Source organism: Bos indicus x Bos taurus, chromosome 11 (genome assembly GCF_003369695.1).
Source record: "Bos indicus x Bos taurus breed Angus x Brahman F1 hybrid chromosome 11, Bos_hybrid_MaternalHap_v2.0, whole genome shotgun sequence".
NCBI classification, from domain to species: Eukaryota; Metazoa; Chordata; class Mammalia; order Artiodactyla; family Bovidae; genus Bos; species Bos indicus x Bos taurus.
The window spans coordinates 1,536,627-1,558,624 of record NC_040086.1 but is presented as its reverse complement, the minus strand read 5'-3'; the positions used below and the strand labels follow the sequence as shown (position 1 = coordinate 1,558,624).

At 43.0% G+C, this 21,998-nt stretch overlaps 1 protein-coding gene across 2 annotated transcripts in view; it reads right to left on the bottom strand.

The window, feature by feature from the left end:
• Positions 1-21,230, bottom strand: part of BUB1 (BUB1 mitotic checkpoint serine/threonine kinase) — a 33,151-nt gene extending 11,921 nt beyond the window's left edge. Inside the window, exons 1-16 of one of the 2 annotated variants that reach the window (XM_027554530.1) lie at positions 21,119-21,230; positions 17,653-17,712; positions 17,436-17,574; positions 16,164-16,360; positions 15,172-15,215; positions 14,403-14,503; positions 12,920-12,972; positions 12,644-12,828; positions 11,290-11,441; positions 8,838-9,094; positions 6,777-6,835; positions 5,203-5,331; positions 5,000-5,104; positions 4,185-4,284; positions 3,216-3,297; positions 2,414-2,588 (exon numbers count right to left, since the gene is read on the bottom strand). In XM_027554530.1, the coding sequence (XP_027410331.1) occupies positions 2,414-2,588; positions 3,216-3,297; positions 4,185-4,284; positions 5,000-5,104; positions 5,203-5,331; positions 6,777-6,835; positions 8,838-9,094; positions 11,290-11,441; positions 12,644-12,828; positions 12,920-12,972; positions 14,403-14,503; positions 15,172-15,215; positions 16,164-16,360; positions 17,436-17,574; positions 17,653-17,712; positions 21,119-21,144 (1,864 nt within the window). In that variant the 5' untranslated portion in view covers positions 21,145-21,230. The remainder of the gene's footprint in view (positions 1-2,413; positions 2,589-3,215; positions 3,298-4,184; positions 4,285-4,999; positions 5,105-5,202; positions 5,332-6,776; positions 6,836-8,837; positions 9,095-11,289; positions 11,442-12,643; positions 12,829-12,919; positions 12,973-14,402; positions 14,504-15,171; positions 15,216-16,163; positions 16,361-17,435; positions 17,575-17,652; positions 17,713-21,118) is intronic. The other variant, XM_027554531.1, reaches the window with a different exon arrangement.
• Between the last annotated feature and the right edge of the window lie 768 nt (positions 21,231-21,998).

Below are 21,998 nucleotides of genomic sequence, written 5' to 3'. Positions count from 1 at the left end.
GCCGAGACCAGAGAGAAGCCCTCATGGCAGTGAAGACCTGCACAGCCAAAAACAAGCAAACAAATAAATAAAATTATTAAAAAAAAAATCTACAGTGAAGTAAACGAGATAGGGTAGAAATACGGAGACTACTTCTACCAAGTGATGCTAACACAGTATACAGCCAGGTGTTAACACAGGATGAAACTTTACTAGCTGTTGCCTCACTGAGCAGGTGCTAGTAATACTCTTCAGTCCTAGAACATTAGCCTCTCTTCATATGACCAAAGTGGCAAATACGCTAAGAAAGGCCAATACTGACTTTATGAAAGACGCTTGACTTAAAACAGATTAAGTTCTCCAAACTGAAATGTTTTAAATTTAAAAAAAATTAAAGTAGCAAGTCTGTGATAGCACTTGGAAATTGTCCAAGTTTCAACTAAATCCTCCTTTAAAATTCAAGTAGGAAATATATTTGGTTAGTACAGTAAGAGATTTTTATTGCTTAGTTAAAAATGTTTAGGCCTATATGCTCAGACTTCATGTTAAAATAAGTTTCCATCCTTTCATCCAGGGGAATGGAATTCTTTGGCATCTGCTTCAGTGAACAACTGCTGCTTAAACACAGAGAAAGTGCCAGCAGTGATTATTTGGCTAGTGGTCCCAGATCTTACAGCACAAGTGTGCCTCTGAGACACTGTGGGTTTGGATCCATTCCACTGCAATAAAGCAATTACACAAATTTTTTGGTTTCCCAGTGCATGCACAAGTTACGTTTACACTGTACTGAAGTCTTAAGTGTGCAACAGCATAGAAAAACAATGTGTGCATCTTAATTAAAAAAGGCTTAATTGCTAAAAAATGCAAACCATCACTTAAGCCTTCAGTGAGTCGTAATCTTTTGGCTCGTAGAGGGTTTGCCTCGATGTTGGTGGCTGCTGAATGACCAAAGTGGTGGTCGCTGAAGGCTGGGTTGGCTACAGCCATTTCTTAAAATAAGACAACCATGAAATTTGCCACGTCAATTGACTTCCTTTCATGAATGATGTCTTTGCATCCATAACTTGGCTAACTGGCTAAGAAGCCTGGCTTTCAGCCTAACTGGACTTTGACGTGCCTTCCTCACTGTGTTTAATCATTTCTGGCTTTTGATTTGAAGCGACAGACATGACATTCTTCTCTCCGCTTTAACACTTAAGAGGCCACTGTAGGTTAGTAATTGGCCTAATTTCAATATTCTCCTTTTTCAGGAAGAGAGAGGCCCGAGGAGAGTGAGAAAGGGAACAACCAGCTGGAGCAGCGAGAATACACACAATATCCATTAAGTTTACTATCTCCAATGGGCGAGGTCTGTGGCACCCAAAGACAGTTATAGTAACACCAAAGGTTACCCATCACAGGTCACCATAACAAATGTAACAGTAATGAAAAAGGTGGGAATACTGCAAGAATGACCAAATGTCAGACATGAAGTGAGTAAACACTGCTGGAAAAGTCTCGCCAGTAAGCTTGCTTGACAGGTGGTTGCCGCCAATCTTCAATTTGTAAAAAACCCAGTTTCTGCACAAGCAACCAAGTGAAGTGCCATACAGCGAGGTACAGTGCTTAGTCGCTCAGTCGTCTCTGACTCTGTGACCCCGTGGCCTGTAGCCCGCCAGGGCCCTCTGTCCATGGGATTCTCCAGGCAAGAATACTGGGGTGGGTTGCCAGGTCCTTCTCCAGGGGGTCTTCCCCACCCAGAGGTTGAACCTGCATCTTCCTGAGTCTCCTGCATTGGCAGGTGGGTTCTTTACCACTGTGCCAAAAATGAGGTATGCCTGTATGATTTTGCAGGTTTGGTATTTAAAAGGTAATAATTATCTGTATTCAATAACTATATCATTTATTAAGCTTCATTTCAAGTCTATAAAGATCTTTGATATGAGAGTGTTATGTTTGGGGAAAATAGGACTATCTGTGAGTTTTATCACACCACTAAAAAAAGTTTTAAATATGATTTTCTGAGTATAGTATTTGCTACATCTCTAAAGTAATAAAATTTGTAGATACATATCAAGGATTAAAACTTGCTATTAGTTATTCTTATCAAATTAGAAAATGTTCACTATTTTAGCATTTAAGTAATTTAATCTGTCTGTCCTGGCTATTTTATTTACTGTAAAACATGAAATAAACCTCTGTCCTGTGCAGATGGGTTGGACATTTGCCCTTCTGTAGTCTTTTCTTCTGTTCTACTTACAACCGAAGCTATTGAATTTGAAAAGGCACAGACTTTATGAGGACATTATATTTATGTAATACTACAATGAATGGATTTTAAGTTTCCTCTTTATGATTCTCCAGTGTCCCAATTAGAATTTTCAAGAAGACGACTATCGTAGTAGTAGAGCTGCAGTTGGCGGGAGATAAGACACCAGGAGAGTACAGTGCACACCTTTATCTTCTGGTGGGTGCACGCAGTCCGCGGGAAGCCTGTGGAAGGGTGTAGACGCCAGCTGCGCGGCGGACCTAAAGTCTCCTGGGCTCTTGGGGCTGGGCGCCAGGCTTTTGTTGCAGCGGACACCCCACACGGTTGAATCATCCAGAAACTCGTCAGTGTGAGGCACTTCCTACAACGAAAGATGAACTGGAAAACAGGCAGCAGGCTCCCTGTTTTGCAGATGAAATTTAACACATCGATACTTTAGATTAAAAAAAAACAGGAATTTTGATTTTTTCAAAGGAATGGATGTAACCCCCGGCTAACACGCAGCCAAGGACATCATGGGTCTGGTTCTTCTCCCTGGAACTGGGACACTTCATCTTTAACACACGCCAGTGGAATTGCATCACATGCAAGAGCCATAGTTTATTTACCAATTTTTTAAAAAAATTTGAAAAATCTGGATTTACAGAGGAATAACAAAGATATTACGGAGTTCCCATTTAGCCTTTATCAAGATTCTTAGGTCTGGGAAAAATATATATGCCCCCAGTGGCTCCTCTTGTCTCCAGGGAAGACTCTCAGAGGGCAAGGATCACATCAAACTCATTTTTCAATTTCACATCTGTCAGTATGTGTTGTGCAGACTGCAAATAATTATAGGATAATATTTTAAAAATATGATCTTCACATAATATTCTGTTTTTCCAGAACTGCTTTTTAAATACACCATCTCCTTTGAGTGGCACAATTGTTTGGTAAAAGAAAGCGAAAAGGGTTGCACCACCATTTCATGGATGAAACACAGACTCACATTTGGTTTTGCAGGAAACCTGCTCACGGAACGTTCTCCAAAGGTCCTGGCTCCTGCAGGTTTATTTTTCAGCTGTGGTAATCTAAGGAAAAATTGACAGAATTATAAACAGTAAAATACCCTAAGGAAATAAATCCTACCACTTAAGTCACAGTGTTAAAAACATTCTCCACTTATCCTATTTAATTAGTTAATATTTATATACATATTTCTTACCTTTATAGCAAATCTGAGTGCAAGTTGAACTAACCTGAGTAGGTATATACAAGAAGATCTATAGTTAATTTATGTGAGGGTGGAAAATACGGAACTTTCTATGGCACTGAGGTTTAAGTTTTAAGGACAAAAGAGTGAGGGCTGTGACCAACAGGGTGGCGTGGACGCCAGATGCTGCTTCTCTCCCCAGTGCGTGGTCCAGCTACGGAATACACGTCTCTTCCACACCAGGACACTTTAGTTCACACCTCTCTTTCATGATTTAAATTATTAACAGTGAAACTTCCTGGTGCTACCCTACTCTATCGTAATGCAGCTCAGCCTTAAAACAAATGTTCTCTGCAGTGTGAGCCAATGTAAGCCACTTCCCTTTCTACTTCATCAATCCTGCAAATACATACAGAACATGTATGGATACCTGTGTTGATGAATTCATTTACAACTGACACAATTTCAAATCTGTAGGATACCTCGGCTCTCTTATGCTTTATAACCATACTGTTTCCTTTCATAATACATGCTTTTGTCATGGGAGGACTGCTTTCTTGTAACACTGTAAATGTGGAAAGAACTTCAGCCACAGCCTCCTGGTCCTGTGGTCACAAGGCTCATCCCTGGCAGAGCTGGGGCTGAACACAGCCCGTCTGACTGGCAGGTGGTCTTCTCTCAACAGCCCCACCTGGACCCTACACCACCCGTCACTATGGCAACATGGTTTTCACTCAGAGTTATCTTAACCACACATGTCTTTACCCATAATTTTCTTTGTTTCCATCTTCAAATACAGGAAAAGCAGATGACAAAGAAGAGATGATCTTATTGACTCCCCAAGCCCCAGAAGATGGTGCATTTTCTGCAAGAGTACAAAAACTGTAGTTAATTGTTTTGTAGGACAAAAACACTACCCTTTAGTCGAAACTTTAATTACAAATAAGAAAATGGAATAAATAACTGATGTCAGCTTTGGAACTCCAGGCCATGCGGTAGTCCCTCTGCGCTGACAGGAAGGGACTGACTGCTGTTACAGGCGCTAGCACCCGGGCTTCCAGGCCTCAAGCCCCTGCCACATCTAACGCAGCGATCACCATGTTCCTAACACACAGCTGTGGTCACTGACACTGAACACAACTCTCCACGTCTTTTTCTACAATTAAGCTCTTAACTCTGTCTTCACTGTGCTCTCTCTCTGGCTTCCAGCAAAAGTCCTCTGACTTGAGACAAACAGGAGGTGGGGGGTGGGGCGAGTCCTGGTCCCCAACACTCCACCCTGAACACCCCTCTGCCCGGCAAGGCTCAAGTTCCCCTCAACCACTCAGTCCTTCCTGGCCACTCCTACCAAGGCCTATTTTGCCTTTCTTTAGCACTTACTATTTTTAAAGAAACAAACCAAGTCTATGACACACACTGAGTACGTGGCAAAACGCTTATATTTTTTACTTCGCAACATGCCCGTACCTGACAAGCTAACCAAGGGCAGGCCTACTTCTTGCATAATCCTTGCTTTTTCCGTGGGCAACTACCTGCTATGTTATCCATCTAGTAGCTATTAAATAATTTGTTATTATTACTTTGAAACTGGGCTTCGAACTCATTTTGACTTAGAGATGGCCATTCCTCTTTGTCATCAGAAATATCAGGAAGTGTAGGAGCCTGAAACATATTCATGATGAAACCTTAAAAGAACAGAAGAATAACTGTAAACATGATTGCAAAAGAGCTTTCACTAAGTCACTGTCAGACGTCACATATTCAAACAACAGGCTTTATGTACCGAGAGCCTCCTTCGTGTGCACAGTGGGTGATGGCTGCGCTTTGGATGGTGTTGCCTGAACCAGTCCCAGAGATGTGTTTGGAGTTGTGTGAAAGGAACTCGTGTTAACAACCTTCTGTGTTTCACACCCTTTTAAAGAAATGGGGACAAAATGCCATGTCAGTGGAGAAATCAGAATAATTCGGAAGACACACAATTTAAGAAACTTACTATACATTTTATTATTGGTGCCAATTCTCACTTGTTGTCTAGTCACTAGATCGTGTCCACTGACCCCATGGACTGTAGCCCGCCAGGCTCCTCTGTCCGTGGGATTTCCCAGCCAAGAGTACTGGAGTGGGTTGCCATTTCTCTCTCCAGGGGATCTTCCCAACCCAGGGCTTGAACCCGAGTCTCCTGCACTGGCAGGTGGATTCTTTACCACTGAGCCACCTGGGAAGCCAATTCTCTCTAGGAATTTCCATTACTCTAGTACTATCACGTCTCTTATTTGATCTTTATAATAGTCCCACAAGGTAGGTAAAATAAGAATTATCTGTTAACAGAAAAGGAAATAAAAGCTCAAAAGAGTTAATTAAGCGGCTTGGTCTAAAACCATATCAAATGAGCCTAGTCATCAATAGCACCCCCTGTTCCACTCTATCCCAAGAAACAGTAGCTATGCTGTAAATCTTAGGACCGGTTTTCCATCTCACTCAGCTGGAGGCCAGGTACGGCCCTGCACAGCCTGAGCCCTCCTAGCTCCGACCTCATCTTCCTCACCACCCCCACCCCCGGAGGCCACTGGCTGCTCTGCTGTGCTCAGAACACATGAGGGACATCGAGGACTCTGCCCTGCTGGTACCTCTGCCTGAAACGGGTTTTGCAAGCTGGCTCTGTCTTTACCCAAACCGCACTGTCGTTGTGAGCATCTTTCCTGGGTCCCTCTGAAGTTTCAGTCCCCTCCCTAACAGCCACACTTCCTTTGCCCCTCCGAGCGGGTGGGGATCTCTGCCCTTTCTGTTTGTGACTGCACCCGCAATCACTCAGAACAGTACTTGGCATCCGCTCGTGCTCAGTTTGGTCCTGGTTCAATGTAGGTGTCACCTGCTTTTTCAAGTAGCTCTGCTTCCACTGAACTGTCATTGGAAAGAATGTCATGGTACATGGGAGTGGGAAGTGAATGCCCAATCCATGTCCTATTTTATTTATAAAACTTACTTTTATGTAAGTACCTCTAACGAAGTAGTACAAAACAGAAATATTATACATCACTTCCAACTAACCACCGTTGCTTCCTCACAACATATTAAAGACAACTCTTGTTTTAGAGTACTCTGCTGGGAAATTTAAGAGGAAAGTTTTCACAAATCAAGTTTCCAAAGGATTCTAACTAATAATCTGTGACTAACAAGTAGATTTCCCCCTTTATTGGAAATGGCCCAGGGCTTATCTAACCCCTGCAAGAGAGAGCTGACAACCAAGTTCGTTAGGGCCTAGAGTCCCCATAAACTGTGGCCAGCTAACAGACCCCTGAGTAACTTGGATGAGTCTGGGCAGAGATCAGACACAAGTGTATTACAATTAAACATTACCTTCTTTTAACTCTGCTCCACTCTGTGGCCTGAATTCGTGAGTACTTTTGTTCACACACCTGGAAGAGAAAACTCTTGAGACACACTAACTCTCAAGAACAATAAAAAAATGTTGGCGATTACCAGCCTGTTTTTAAAATACAGATGGGGGACTTCTCTGGTAGCCCAGAGATTAAGAATCCACACTCCCAATGCAGGGGGCACAGGTTTCATCCCTGGCTGGAGAAGATCCTGCATGGCACGTGGCATGGCCACAGATGGGACTGCCTAGGTCTACAGTGTAAGCGACTTTATTTTTTATTTCATGTCCTTTTGAGGACAGTAATTATTACAGATAAAGGCCAGGTATTCATGTTTGCTTTACGTAGTGATCATAGACGTGAACACCTGATAATCATTTGCACACGTGGAAGGGAGGTTAAGGGTCTCCCTGACTCAAACGATGCCATTTGTTACACAGGCAAAGGAGCTGACCGGCAGCTCTGGGTCTGGGTGCCCAGCGTGGCTCTTCTGAGTTACGATGCGGGAAAGCGCTGGTGCCTTTGCTGTGGAGCCGTAGTGCCTTATGCTCTAGACTTCACAGTTATCTAGAATGGAAACAATGCTACGGAGGCACTTACATCACAGTCTGGTCTAAGTCCAGTGGGGACAGTGGACTTCATCTGTCTCTTTAACACTGCTTCCCTTCATGAACCCTGTGAGGATGGGAAGTAAAAAGCGCAAGGCACCCTTAATTTCACAAATCCCCATTTTTGGATTTGTGAGTTTTATAAAAACCTGAGTTTTATATGCAGTACCAGAGGAAGGTGCCTTTTCTCTGCCACAGTCAGCTGTCCAGGCCACTGAGAGTGTGAGGGGGTCCACTCGGTCCCTTGCCCGGGCCAGGGTCAGGGTCAATCCGCAGTGCTTCTGAGATCTGAATGCTCATTAGGTTAAAGAGCCTCATCCTTTTGTAAGGGATGGCTGGATGCGCATGTCTACAGGGTCCGTCACTGCTGTTGTGACTATCTTATGGTCATGAGAATTAACTATGAAGAGCTAATGAAGTCACACCCCGCACACAGCAGTTCTCTTCTTAAAAAATTTTTTTTGGCCACACCACATGGCTTGCGGGATCTTAGTTCCAAAATCAGGGATAGAACCCACACCCTCCGCACTGGAAGGGCAGTCCTAACCACTGGACTGCCAGGGAGGTCCCAGCAGTTTACGTTTTACATACATGGTTCAATATAGGACACAGGTCTGAATTAGTATCCTAAGGTGACTGCAAAAGCAGGATCATTTAAAATCTTATTTCCAAGGGAAATCATTGGTAAGGTTAACCTCAGACACCAAGGAGAACCAGTCCTTAAGAACCATAATCTGTGCTAAGGGTTTTAGCCCAAGGGAAAGATGGGAGCCTCACTTTCATTTTTCCTGGAAGAGCAAGAAAATTTTTTATATGTTTCAAAAAAGAGACAGAGCACCAAAGTGATTGAAGATAATATAAGCAGAACAAGTGATACGACAATAATTATCATCTCTGCCATCTAGGAAAACTGCCCAGAACTGGGGGGAGAAACCTCCCCAGCAGTGTATGAGACAGATTTTGGTATACTGCATAATGGGTATTAATCCCAAACTGTCCCAGGGGACGACAGAAGGAATATGAGAACACACTATCAAGTATCAAGTAAGAATCCAACAGTCAAGGAACTATCTGGACTGTAATAACCCCTACATTATGTTCCGTCAGAGTTGGTAAGCAGAGGCAATTTCAGTTTAACAGCTGCATATTCCTCAGTTACAGAAAGATTGTTAAGTTTCAGGGCATCAGAATTTTTAATTCAAGAGAGAAGTATGAAGTAGAACAAATATTCTTAAACAGAGTAAGTGAGGTTGAATGATTTGGGGCTAATGTTTTGGCAATTTGGTTTTTCCACTACATGCCCATCTAAAAATTATTTTGAGGAACAAGCCTCGCCCATCAATTGCACGCTGCTCTCACTACTGCAGGTCACACAAAGAAGCCACCGCGCACCATTGCCACCGCCACCGTCTCTAGGGCCCCCTCTGGCTCACCTGGCATCTCTGCTGCCCCCTGAAAACACGGCATCTGTCACGTGCTGGCCTGCCAAAGGAGCCGGGCAAGCTACACCCTGGTTGGCGGCTGGGGACACCAAAGCAGTGGTGGCAGCATTCGCCATACGAGGAACAGAAGATGCCTCTCTGGGTTTCTCGTCCACATTCTTCGAGGTCTGCTGAGAGATGGCTGGAAGACCCGGAGCTCTTAGTTCCTGCTGGGAGTCTGTATGCGGCTCCAAACATGCTGGGCTGACCTTTCACGGTAAGCAAACAGACAAAAAGCCACGAGGCTACCAGTTAGGTCTTACGGATTTCCAAAGACAGGCATCTGTCTTCAGTGGACGCCTGCCTCCTGAGGCAGCCTCTTAGCTCCCTAGGTATTTTGAAATGAACAGTCAACAACAACAAGGCCACACCCCATGCTGGATGCTTCGCTAGCTTACTTAACCACAGATTCAACTGGTGCTTTGTATTTCTAACCACTAAATAGCAGCCGCGACCGTGCATCAGTATTTAAGAACTGGTACATTTTTCTTTACTTAGGGAAAATACTAACAAATCAATGTCACCAAATGCTCATAATGGTGTTCTTCCCATTAAAATACCCTTGGTGACCATTTTCTCAATGAATAGGAAACATGAATATTAATGTACTAACTGCCACAAAAGCATGGCTCATCATGGGAAGGACATGGACACAGGCCTTTAACTTAATTAAAATCTCTGCTTTTCTATTCATATGTACTTAGACTGCACATGTACACTCTTATATTACCAAGTTAAAAGACAAAGAATTAATTCCTCAGCATGTAAAAGTATTCTCACAAATTGTTCAGGAAACACTGAATAGCTAGGGCAAGAACAGTTATTTCACAAACAAATGGACAAAATATAAAGTTTCTTCTCAGTAGTCATCAAAAAAGAGATAATTTAAATGACCTATACCATTTTCTTATCTACTGAATTAGTAAAGAGCAAAAATAATCATAATATTTACTTCTGAAGAAACATGTTAAAAAACAATCATCAGACCTTCCCACAGATATCAAAACACGCAACAAAGTTACAGAAAACACAACATGGAACGAGCAAGACGAAGCCTACTGACCAAAGCAGAGGTGCTCATTTCAGAAATGGTCTCTTATACATTAAAAACTCAGTCTACGATAAAGACATTTTAAGGGCTTCCCCGGTGGCTCAGCGGTAAACAATCTACCTGCAATTCAGGAGATGCACGTGTGATGCCTGGGTGGGGAAGATCTCCATTCGGAGAAGGGAAAGGCCACCCATTCCAGTATTCTTGCCTGGGAAATCCCATGGATAGAGGAGTCTGGCGGGCTACAGTCCATAGGGTTGCAAGGAGTTGGACACGACTGAAGTGACTGAGCATAATTGGGAAAAGCTGAGCTGGTGAATAAATGACTCAGGGACAACTGGAGATCTGTTTGGAAAATACATCCTCAGACTGCTCATATACAGAAATAAGTTCATTAAGAGAGGTTTCTGGTTAAAGACAGTGGCTTAAATATGTGTTTTATCATCCACATCCTCCCAAAACCTCACTAAAATGACAGTAAAGGAATCCTAACACCTCAAACAGCAGTCAGGGAGGTGATCTCCGGAGAAGCGCAGAAACTTGAACGTGTCTCAGAATGGAAGTGAAGGTAGAGCTGAAAACAGGAATGTGGCCACAGTAGGTCTATAGGAAAAGCAAGCTCTGAGACCCATTCCTGCAGGTGTTGCTGGCTTCTCAATACAAATTAATCATTATATTTGAATTTTCATTCTGTAACAGTCATTGTGCTACTGCTGCTGCTAAGTCGCTTCAGTTGTGTCCGACTCTGTGCGACCCCATAGATGGCAGCCCACCAGGCTCCCGTCCCTGGGATTCTCCAGGCAAGAACACTGGAGTGGCTTGCCATTTCCTTCTCCAATGCATGAAAGTGAAAGTGAAGTCACTCAGTCATGTCTGACTCTTATCGACCCCATGGACTGCAGCCTTCCAGGCTCCTCCGTCCATGGGATTTTCCAGGCAAGAGTACTGGAGTGGGGTGCCATTGCCTTCTCCGAACAGTTATTGTACCTCCCCTAAAAAAAAGAAAACCAGATAAAGGACTATATACACTAATGTACACACACACACACACACACACTACACACCCTGTTCTGTAACCTCGTTTCTCATCTTGCATTGTGACTGTCCTCTGGGCTGGTACTGAGAAGCCCACTGTCACTCTGACTCCTGGCTCTTTAAACGTGACTTCCATCCTTGCTGGAAGTGTGTCGGATGGTCTTTCCCCCCAGTTCTCGGTGGGGGGAGGGGGGAATAATTCGGAAAGCTAGTAACTAAACTGACATCAGAATTAACTCTAAAAATAGAGCATGGAAGGGACAAACAGCAACAGAAATCACTGCAGTGGGTGTGGGAAGCGATGGGGAGCCCACATACCTCAGATGTCCCCTGGGAAGAGGGCAGGTTCTCCTGCGACATCTCCACCACTTGGTGCAACTTCTTATGAAGCTCATCCATTTTCTGTTTTAATAGTTGTTCTTCCAAAGCATTTGCTTCTTTCCTTTTCATATAATGCCTCTCTTCATTTACTTTAGGAAAGACAAAGTATAGTTTGCAGGTGAGATTTAAACTCAGGTCAACAGAAGAATCGTGCAAAATCAGCAAAAGGTTATCTTTAAGATGGCAACTATTTTTTACTAGTCTTTTTCCAAGAGTATTAGGTTTTTAGAACTGAAACACTACTTTTCAATTATAATTTTTACCTAACCTCAGCACAGTTACTTTTAAGTTCAGGGTGCTAAGTTATAAAAATGTACATGATAAGCAACAAAAATATTTGGTAATAGCATGGTATGATACCAAGCACTTTTAACAACCACGACTGTGCAAATCATTTGAAAATGGAAGTGTTTTTAAAAGATAGAAGTTTCTCGGTGCTTCCAAAGAAATAAGAGTAAAGTGCACTGAAAGGTCAGGATGTCAAGGACACTGCTGTCGGTCCCATTACCAGCAACTGGTTAACATAACCACATCACATACCAATCAAACTGTCCAGCTCAGATTTAGCATCTGTGCAAGGCATGAAAGGGTCCTCCCCGAGTGTCACTGACTGTCCTCTCGGTTGTTAACCAAACGAGAAATAACGAATAAACAAAAATTGGCCAACACAGGGGGCACAGCACAAATAGTCAGATGGTGTCGAAGTCTTGAGAACAGAGGTTCATTTTCCTCTGAGGTCCATGTTGTTACAGCAAACACGTGCTGTAAACTGAAGAGCCAACGCTGCTGCTAACATCCAGTCTTCCCTGCAGAGTCAGGGCCCACTGTACAGCACAGCCGTGAATAGCACAGCACTTTGATCAGAGGACTCCTGAACGTCTTATTTATAACAGCTGCAGACTTTGAAAAATCTCTTCTCAACTCTAGTTCTTAATTAATCCTTTACAGTATAAATAACTGACCCAGGGGTTTAGAATTGCTAGATACAGAAGCTCAAATCCATACAGATGTTATGTGAAAGCTTAAAAGTATCTCTGCGTTGGCATGGACATCTCCTTTAGTGCTGTTTCAGCTCTAAGCTCTGCTGTCAAGACATCAGTTTAAGCTTTGGACAAACGTAGATGCTACACTAGTGTTTAACAAAAGTTTTAGGCTTCTGATGGAATGAGCTAGAGATTTTTTTTTTTGAGATTCTTTCAGTACAATGAATTATCTACTACAAATGTAATTACTCAGAGATGAGAATCATGTTAAGTGACCTAGGCTATCTCAAATTTAAGACTGCAAGTACCCCATTGTTCATGCTTTCTCCGTAGATTGTATTTCTGGGCTCTCAGCTCTTCAAAGGAAAACTCCGATTCTCCGCGAATAAGCTTCTCCTTGCAATACATGACAACCTGCTGAACATCAGCTTTGTCTGCCACAGACGGGTGTGCAGAATATTCTGATTTGGAAATCGTGATCACCCTTTGTTCCCTAAAATGGGGAAAAACACATCGGTTATGACAGTGTACTGCAATGGCTCTGGGAGGAAAATCAGTCAGATGAAGGCACCGATTGTACTTGCGTGTCCGACCCTTTATCACCAGCTGCAGGTGTTGCTCCAGAAAGTTGTGGACCCTAAGACAGAAAGAAACACAAATAATCACTTATCTGAGAAGAATCCGTCATCCAGACGACTGCAGAAAGCAATATGGAAAACACTTGAGGGGTCTCTGAGTCATCAAGTAGATTTATGTGTGCTCTTTCAAGTTACGATTAATCGCTGAAGCCTTGGTTTGCATGATCACTTTTATGACAGGTTTTACAACTAAAGTCCAATAAGAAGTGTTTGGACCTGTGGGTCTTCTTCCAATAAGAAAGACCCACAGTCTAGGGGCTGAGCCACAGGGCATAAGTGTAATGAGATTAATATTCCAAATAGCTACATTAGAAAAAAATTCTTAACATTTTCTTCTGGTACTGTTCTCTGCTCAGGAGTCCAAAGTGCTAGCATTCAGTCACTAGACAAGTATTTACTGGACATCTCATCTGTGTCATGTCAGATCCTGAGCACTGACTGTGAACAAGATCCACTTCTGCTGCCTAGACGCCTACAGCTGGGGCAACAGGAAACAAACAAGATGGCACGCATGAGTAGGATGTAAACTGGGGCAGCGTGAGTATCTGTCAAGGTTGGAATTCACAGTCTCCTTCTAAGAATGTGTTACATTAATGAAACGTAATACATGTGCACCTGGAACAGAGGCATTTCCATAGGATTTAGCTTAAAGCAGGTCCATAGCAAACTCAAAGAGCACCGGTACCCTGAGGAGGAAAGATGCTGGGAGAACGGAGAGAACGTGTACATGCAGATGAGTCACTTGGCCCCTGCCGTGGCAAGCAAGGGTCCAGTTATTTACTGGTTGGTGGAGGACATGGAGCTGTCATCTGAGCGCTTCTGCTGTCTCATTGAAAGTAAGTGTGCCAGTTCCTGACAAAGAGGTTAGATATAGTCAGGCCCCAAGTTTGAGGAGAGTAAAAAGAAGTTAAAAATTATCATTTGGCATCAGTGAATAGAAAAGGAAGCACAGGCAATGTGGAAAACATAAAGTGTGAACGGGGAAACTGGAAGCATAACTGCCAGGAAATAGAAGAGCTCTGGTTGAGGAGGCAGTTCCAGAATCAGAGCATGTGAAGTAGACTCAGGTGTCTGCAGATGGGTGTGACCTAAGCTAGAGACTCCTGGGCCAGGGAAGGGAGACCCGCAGAGCAAAGAAGGACAAAGGCTGCTGGGGGGGCAGGCGAAGGCAGGAGGTCATGCAGGGGTGTCACCAGGTCAGACAAGTACAGGAAGTTACGGTCAGACAGTGAGTGATTTTCCATTTAATACTGGAAGTGGGCAGTGGGTGATGACAGGCCCAGAAAGGCGCCACAGCACAGGTGGCTGACGTGGAGCTCAGTCCTGGGAGACAAGGTCAAAGGAACGAGGTGCCCGAGGGACACGAATGGCAGGTGGGCTGGCCGTTCAGCACCCTTCCCGGTTTCCACGCAACTACAACTGTCATTACCTGATTCTTAGAAATGCAGGCTGGGTTACTTCCTGGATTTGAGCTTGATGTTACCATTTGATTTAAAATCTGAGCATCATGCAGAGGTTCTGAGGTTCTTACTATGACACGAAATGCATGAAAGAAAAAGAAATAAGGGTGAAACCATATTAAATGAATACAATACAAATACATTCCCCTGATCTTTCAATAAGTAGCACTGAAAAATGAACTCACTCACACTATCTCAAAAACATAATTAAAACACCTTATAAATAAAAGTAATGTTGTAGAAACTATTTTCTAATCAATTCAAAATGCCCAAGGAAGTCCCTGAAAGAAATGTAAACTCTAGCTATTTTAAATAGGATAAGTAGTGCTTATTGCTGAAATGTAATCTTTATTTCTTAAAAAAAAAAGAAGAAACTCCATTTCTTTAAAAGTTGCATTAAATACATTTAATTTAATTCAGAACAGATGTACTCCAGAATAAGTATTGTCACTCAATTTGGGGTAATTTTTACTTTTTGAAAATCCTAAAACTATAATGAAATTGCCAAGCTTTTTTGGTTTTTTTTTTTTGGTGAGTTTTTCTTTTAAAGTGCTAAGACAGAGTCCCTGCTATGCAGGGCTATGAAGCAGGCATTATTATTATCAGAGGGTCTTCCCCGTTACCTAAGATAATATAATCAATAAATACTGGATGGATGTGATTTTAAGGGGAAAAAGGCAGTGCAAATCAGAGACTAAGTTACTGATACTTTGGATATTTTAGAAAGTGTTATTTTACCTTGAGTAGGCAAATGGGTTTCAGTGAGGCGTGTCTGAAACATCCTAAAAGACAACAGTAAAGGCATCAATATAGATTACAATTCACAGTTTAATATGCATTTATATTAGAGTGAAAACTAAACAGGATAGACAGCTTACTGTGATCTAATAAAGACTGAGGTTAAAACAGATTGCAAAGTTGAATTTTAGATTTGCTTCAAAATTAAGAAAAAAAAAACCTGGGCTTATTTTCACACCTAATGCACTTAATTAGAAAAATTCCTCCTTTTGCCTCATGGATGTCAGTATTTTATAAATTCACATAACAAATGTACCCTGCTCTGTGGGTATCAATATGCACATGTTACAACATGCACACATTGTAGGCTTTTGCTGGTGGCTCAGCAGTAAAGAATCCACCTGCAGTGCAGCAGACTTGGGTTCGATCCCGGGTTGAGAAGATCCCTTGAAGAAGAAAATGGCAACCCACTCCAGTATTCTTGCCTGGAAAATCCCTTGGACAGAGAAGCCCGGTGGGCTACAGTCCATGGGGTCACAAAGAGTCGGACAAGACTGAAGTAACTTAGCACGAAGCGTGTGCTGATCTTTGTGAAAAAAAAAAAAAAAAATGTTGGAAACAATGTTCCATTCTAGAACAATGAAATTATGCCACTGCTCTGGGACAGATTTCACAACCACTTTCTAAGTGGTATAAAAGTCCATAATTTCTTAAGAGCAGCACAAAGCTCAGCATATACAACAGACACACAGTGCAGTTTACTACTGTAATACAGAGACTAAGGCACACATGCAGGCACAGAAAAGACACTGGAAGGAAGTGCTCAAAAATATTAATGGTAATATTTCTGGACAGTTTTTCTTTACACTAATTCCACATTTTCCCCAATGAGAAGCATTTCCCTGTACAAATATAACAATAAAAATCTTTAAAGAGCAAACCACTACGTTTCAAGGTAGGAATCACTGTGTGGAGTCTCACTGTCAAACTACCTGTACTGTTGTTGCAGCAGCTCTCTAGGTTCGGCCTGGTTCTGAATTCCTCTCCGAAAAACGGCATTGGCGTGCTGCCGCTCCCCCTGGGCTTCCAGATGCCCGGCCCAGGCTACGTACAGAGGAGCTGCTTGGGTTCCGATACCGTGGTTGTACAGAAACTCAAAAAACTGGTGAAGGTCACTGTTGCACTTGGCCTGCAGAAATCCAAAGCAGACAGACATGAGAGAAGGGCACTTGCCAGGCGCGGTGGGGCTCCTAGTTCAAACAACACTCAGTGTTCGTCTTCAAGGAGGCAGCATGATGCACTTGGCAGGGGAAGGCCTGTGTGGTCCTCCGATGGCAAGCCTCAAAGTCAGCTCATCCCCCTCCTTGACATTCAGCGTCCCCCACTATTTCCCAAGACAGTAGGTTCTGTGCCGTAATATTAATATATAAAGTTGTACTCATTCAAATTCCACAGGGTGTGTCTAATCCTCACATTTTGAAGCTTAGTAAAGACAGATAACAAATTCCTGTTTACTTTATCTATTCCATTCATGATTTTATGACCACAACTCATGCCCCAAGCCTTATTTCAAGATTGAACAGATCCAACCTTTGAAAGACTAACCTGAGGCAGCTATCTCCTTTTAGCACTAAATTTCATTTCTGAGAGTTAATATTTTCTTAATTATTCACAATGAATTTAATTTATTTGAGGAACCCTCTTTAGCACCAGGGAATGCCTGTTTATCTACTCTTTCCTGAACACACTTCTCAGCTGACAAACCTTCTTTTCAAGGTTTCTACCTTGAAAAGTGAAAGTGTTAGTCGCTCACTTGGGTCAGTCTTTGTGACCCCATGGACTGTAGCCCATTAGGCCCCTCTGTCCATGGGATTCCCCAGGCAAGAATACTGGAGTGGGTGGCCATTTCCTTCTCCAGGAGATCTTCATGACCCAGGGGTCGAACGCAGGTCTGCTGCATTGCAGGCAGATTCTATACCACCTGAGCCACCAGGGAAGCCTGGTTTCTACCTTCTGTTGTCACATTACAGGCTTTACAGAGAAGGAGGATTTTAAAATTCAATCACTGATTCCATAAGACAGAAGCCAAAAGATTGTAAAATACAAGTCTCTGGCCACACAACTTAAAAAAAAAAAAAAAGTTATGACTTAGAAACATAAGGAATCAAATAAAAAATACCCAAAAACTGATCCTAAAATCTGGGGTAAAAAGCAAAAGTACAACATGACGAGGGATGTGATTATACCTCTGAAAGTATACTTACAAATTGTAGACAATAATTGATGAACCTTGGGTCATTGTGATATCTCTTCTTATCTAAAAATTCCTTCATTAGATGCTCTAATAAAGTTGTTAAGTATTCTTTATTCTCAGGAAAATTCTCTTCTACCCATTGCATGTAACTAGAAAAAATATGGACAGTGTTAATTTTTCAGGGCCGCATACAGTTTGTTTATAGAAAAAATAAATGAAATGCTAACCTTTCCCATTCACCAAGTGGGTCATCGCCCTTGTAGCTCTGCATATGGGCTTCAAACATTCTAGAACGAAGAAAAATAGGTACATGGGATTATTAGGAATACTTCCTAAAAGCAAAAGTTATATTTCATATTTATCATGAATATACCTTAAAATAGAAATCTTAGACATCAATTCAAATGCTATAATAAAAATGAAAACAGTATTCACTCAGAAGTCAGAAACTCAAAAGCAGCGTTGTTTTCAGAAGAAAGCAAGACGCAAGGCCCCTGAGGTGGCTCTACAGGAAGCAGCTATTAATAAAAGGTCTCCAGTTCCAATGTCACAGCCACCATGAGGGGCACCAGAACTTTGCTACTCCTCCTTCTAATGTTGGGACCCAGGTGTGGCGTTGACCCAGACCCCTCGCCTTGCTGCTTAGGAACTCAGCTGGAGATGTGAAGAGAGCTCTTGAAAGGTGCATGACAGCCCACGGCTATTCACCCAGTTATGTCTGACTCTTTGCAACCCCATAGACTGTAGCCCGCCAGCCTTCTTTGTCCATGGGGTTCTCCAGGCAAGAATACTGCAGTGGGTTGCCATTCCCTTCTCCAGGGGATCATCCCAACCCATGGATCAAACCTGGGTCTCCTGTATTGTAAGCAGATTTTTTTACTGTCTGAGTCAACAGGGAAGCGCGTGACAGCCCAGGGTCTAACAAATCGGGACTTCTAGGACACAGTTTGCTTTCTGGGCCTCAATGGGACACCAGGCTCCCGAGGGAGGCCACCCGATGACAATGCTCAGAAGTCAGTGGCTGTAGCTCCCTGAGAACTTGCCCCTACTTCTGCATACTCAGCCACAGCTTAAAAAATAAACCAGCCAAGCCAAGAAAGTTCTCCAAGAGGCCCCAGGTGCTAGCAGGATAAAGAAACCAACAAAAAGAAATCTGTAAAATAAGAACACAGAGGGGGACAACAAACACAAAAACCCAAAGGACAGAAGGGCTAAGAGTGCGACGGGGGTTACTGTTTTCAGGTAGGGCGGTCAGGGAAAGCCTGCCTCTCAGGGGGTAACGTTTGACAGGGCCAGATCCAAGCAGCTAAGTTAGGAGGAAGGTGAGGGGTGACGAGATCTAATGTGTATTTTAAAACTGTCTCTAAGTGACGAAGCGGGTGGGGGATGAGAACGGTTACGGAGCTATTGCAGAGTCCCAGCCAGTATGGGAACTGTTCAAATGCGGAACTGGGGTGTTTTGGAGAAAGAGACAATGAGACTTGCGGAAGGGACTGAACACTGGGTAAAAGAGAGAGCCAAAGTAAGGAAGACTTTCAGGTTTCTATCAAAGAAGTTCGATGATCTTTTCGAGGGGAAAAAAAAAATTTGAAAGTAATATTTTCTTCTAGCCTTCACCTCACAATACAAATAAAATCAAAGTTTCTTATGACTCAAAATCCAGAAGCCACAAAAGAAAAAGCTAGGTAAGTGGACTACTTATAAATAAAAAGCTTCTCTATGTTAAATAAACAAAACACCAAGCAGAGTTAAGAGAGAAATGCTAAACGGGGATGACGAAAGAGCTTCTAGAAATTGGGGGGGAAAAACAAACCCAATCCAATTTAAGAAATGAACAAAAGGCATTTCACAGAAAAATACTCAACCTCTCTAAGGAGAGAAATTTGCTCACTGAGATAACTTCTCATCTGCCAAACTCCAAAAATATGACAACAATGTAGACGGGAAGTAATGGAAAAAGACACACTTACAACTTGCTTGGAGGTGGGAGTGTGCTCAGTTCCTGCCAAGGGAACTGGTAATAATATCACCAGAATTACAGATAGATTTCCTTTTGATCTAGCAAACCCACTCCTAGGAATCGAGAGGACAGATACATGAAAAGCATGGTGGGTACAAGATTCTTCACCATGGCACTATCTATTATAGCAAAAGAAGGTCCGCACTCCAAGTGTCCATCAATAGGGTACTTTTTTAGGTCAATTATGGTACGTGAAATACCATGCAGTTGTAAAAAAGAATGAAAAAAGAATCTATGGAATGGCAGACTAAAATCTCCAAGGATAGCATTAAGCAAAAAAAAAAAAAAAAACGGCAGTGCATATGCTCTGCTACTTTTTATGTTTAATAAAGGCAGGGATTGTACACATACTTACATATGTACATACCTATGTTCGTGTTATTATAAATATTTACATTCTTGAAAAATAAACTAGAAAAATGGTTACATACAAGGCATTGGGAGAGCCGTCAGATAAAGATCTCAGTGAACACTTTTCCTAAATCTTTTTTAACCACATAAACGTAATACTTATTTTTAAAAGTTAAAAAATATTCCTACATCTTGAAACTCCCTCTTGTGCATCATAGGGGATAAGCTCCCACAATTTATAAGCAGTTTAAAAGTTCCTAATTTAAGTTATGAAATAACTTTCTCCTGAAACATATGTAATAGGCTGCCCAAAGTAAGATGCCCATCTGATACCAATCACACTTCCCTAGTAATACAGTCTAAATACACTGTAAAGCAATACTAAAACACTCAGCTCATTAGTGCAAATTAGCCTTTGGAAAGTCAAAATAAGGTCAGAAATATCTGGTTTCTATTTTAAAATGGGGGAAGAGGAGTCTGTAAAATTGAAATCCTTTGCAGTCTGGGCTACAGAAAAAGTCTGAAGGCAGAGTTAAGGATCTGAGTCTTTTGATCCCAGTTAATATTAGACTGGTGTTAATAAAACTAACCAGTTTTAATTTCCGTAGCACAAGATTTAACTGTTTTAAATGCATTTGAAACAGTCTGGATAAATCACCTAAGTCATAAAAAGCAAAGACATGGGAATTTTAAAAATTGTTAGCAGGTAGACATAAATGACAAACAGTGCAACATTTTTTTCCCTTAAAGTGCACATTACTCAACGGTTTTTAATAATTGTGGGATTATGTGATAGTGCAATTTTAAGTTCTTTCCCTTTCTAGAATTTTAAAATAAGTGGTTTCGAAAATTTCTCATGAAACCTACATGCAAGTGTTAATTTTTGGGGGGTTAGACATTTTACTTGCACCGAGGCGATCTGCCCAGAGGAGAATTCCTTACAGACAATCAAGGAGCTCTGGGGGCCTCAATTTCATCCAAACCGCCCCCCCACCCCACCCCCCGCCCCAAACTGCCACTCTAGAGGCAGCTCGGTCAAAGGCCCGCGGTCTCAGCGGAGAGTCCCGGCTACACTGTGCTCCCTCTCCACGACTCCCGAGTGGCCCGCAGCGCAGCCGGGGAGGGATGGGGGTAGTGAGGCTGGAAGGGTACAAACTCCAGGGCCAAGGAAAGGGGCGGGAAGGCCAAGGGAGGCAGGTCCGGGGCGGGCCAGGGACCTACAGCCCACTAGGCCCGAACTCAGGTACGCCAGCCCCCGGCGGCCTGCAGCCGGGGATCACGCCCCCGCCCACCCTTCTCCCTCCCACCAGACCCACACCTACTGAAAAACATTTTCCGGGTTATCCATGGCGAGAGGAACCAGGGCAGCAGCAGTCCCAGCTGCGCCGTCGGGTAGTAGCCGCCGCCAAGTCGAATCTCCCGCGCAGCCTCAGTCGCCGCAACGACCGTTTGCAAGGCGCCTGGCCATTGGCCTCGGCTGCAAACGAGCTGGCCAATCACCTGGGCCGTTGCCTGGAGACCAAGGTCCGCCTCCCTCTGGTGCGCCGGCAGCTCCTCCCACTTCCGGCAACCCAGTTGAATCAAAAGCGCAAGCTGAGCGGAGGGCGGGTTAGGTTTCGGGGTGCGGCGTGACGGGGACCACCTAGTTTGGCTCAGGAGTAGGGGCTGAGTTTTTTCCTTAGCCGTGCAAGCTGTAGCTGGCTTACAAAATTACGTGATTAAGGCATCACCCTGAGGAAGGCATCCTGGGAGAAAAATAGTTTCTCGAGGTTGAAAAAATTGTGCCGCTTCGACGCTTTGCTTACTTATATAAACCAGAGTCGTTATGCCTGGTTTATGGAAAGAAGAAAAATAATCCCGTTTATACCGTTCAGACTTGTTTAAGGTCGCAGAGCCCGGGAGGAATGCCTACCTCTGGCTTAGGAGAGGCTGATGGGGTGAAAAACGGAATCCTGCCCAGTGGCACACCTCTCCATTTCCCGCAAAACAAAAAACTTTGTTCCGCGTCCTCTCTGTAAGTAAAGAACCTAGATGCTGAAGTCCTTTAAATTTTGGTTCCAGATCCAAAAAAGCTGTGGCAGAGAGGGAGTGATTCATCAAAAGCCCAGGGAAAAACCTAAGTGGGTTTTAGCTTAGTGGTTACAACGTAAGGGCATCACGTCTGTAAGCGCTTAAGGGTTAGTTAATGTAAATTACACATGG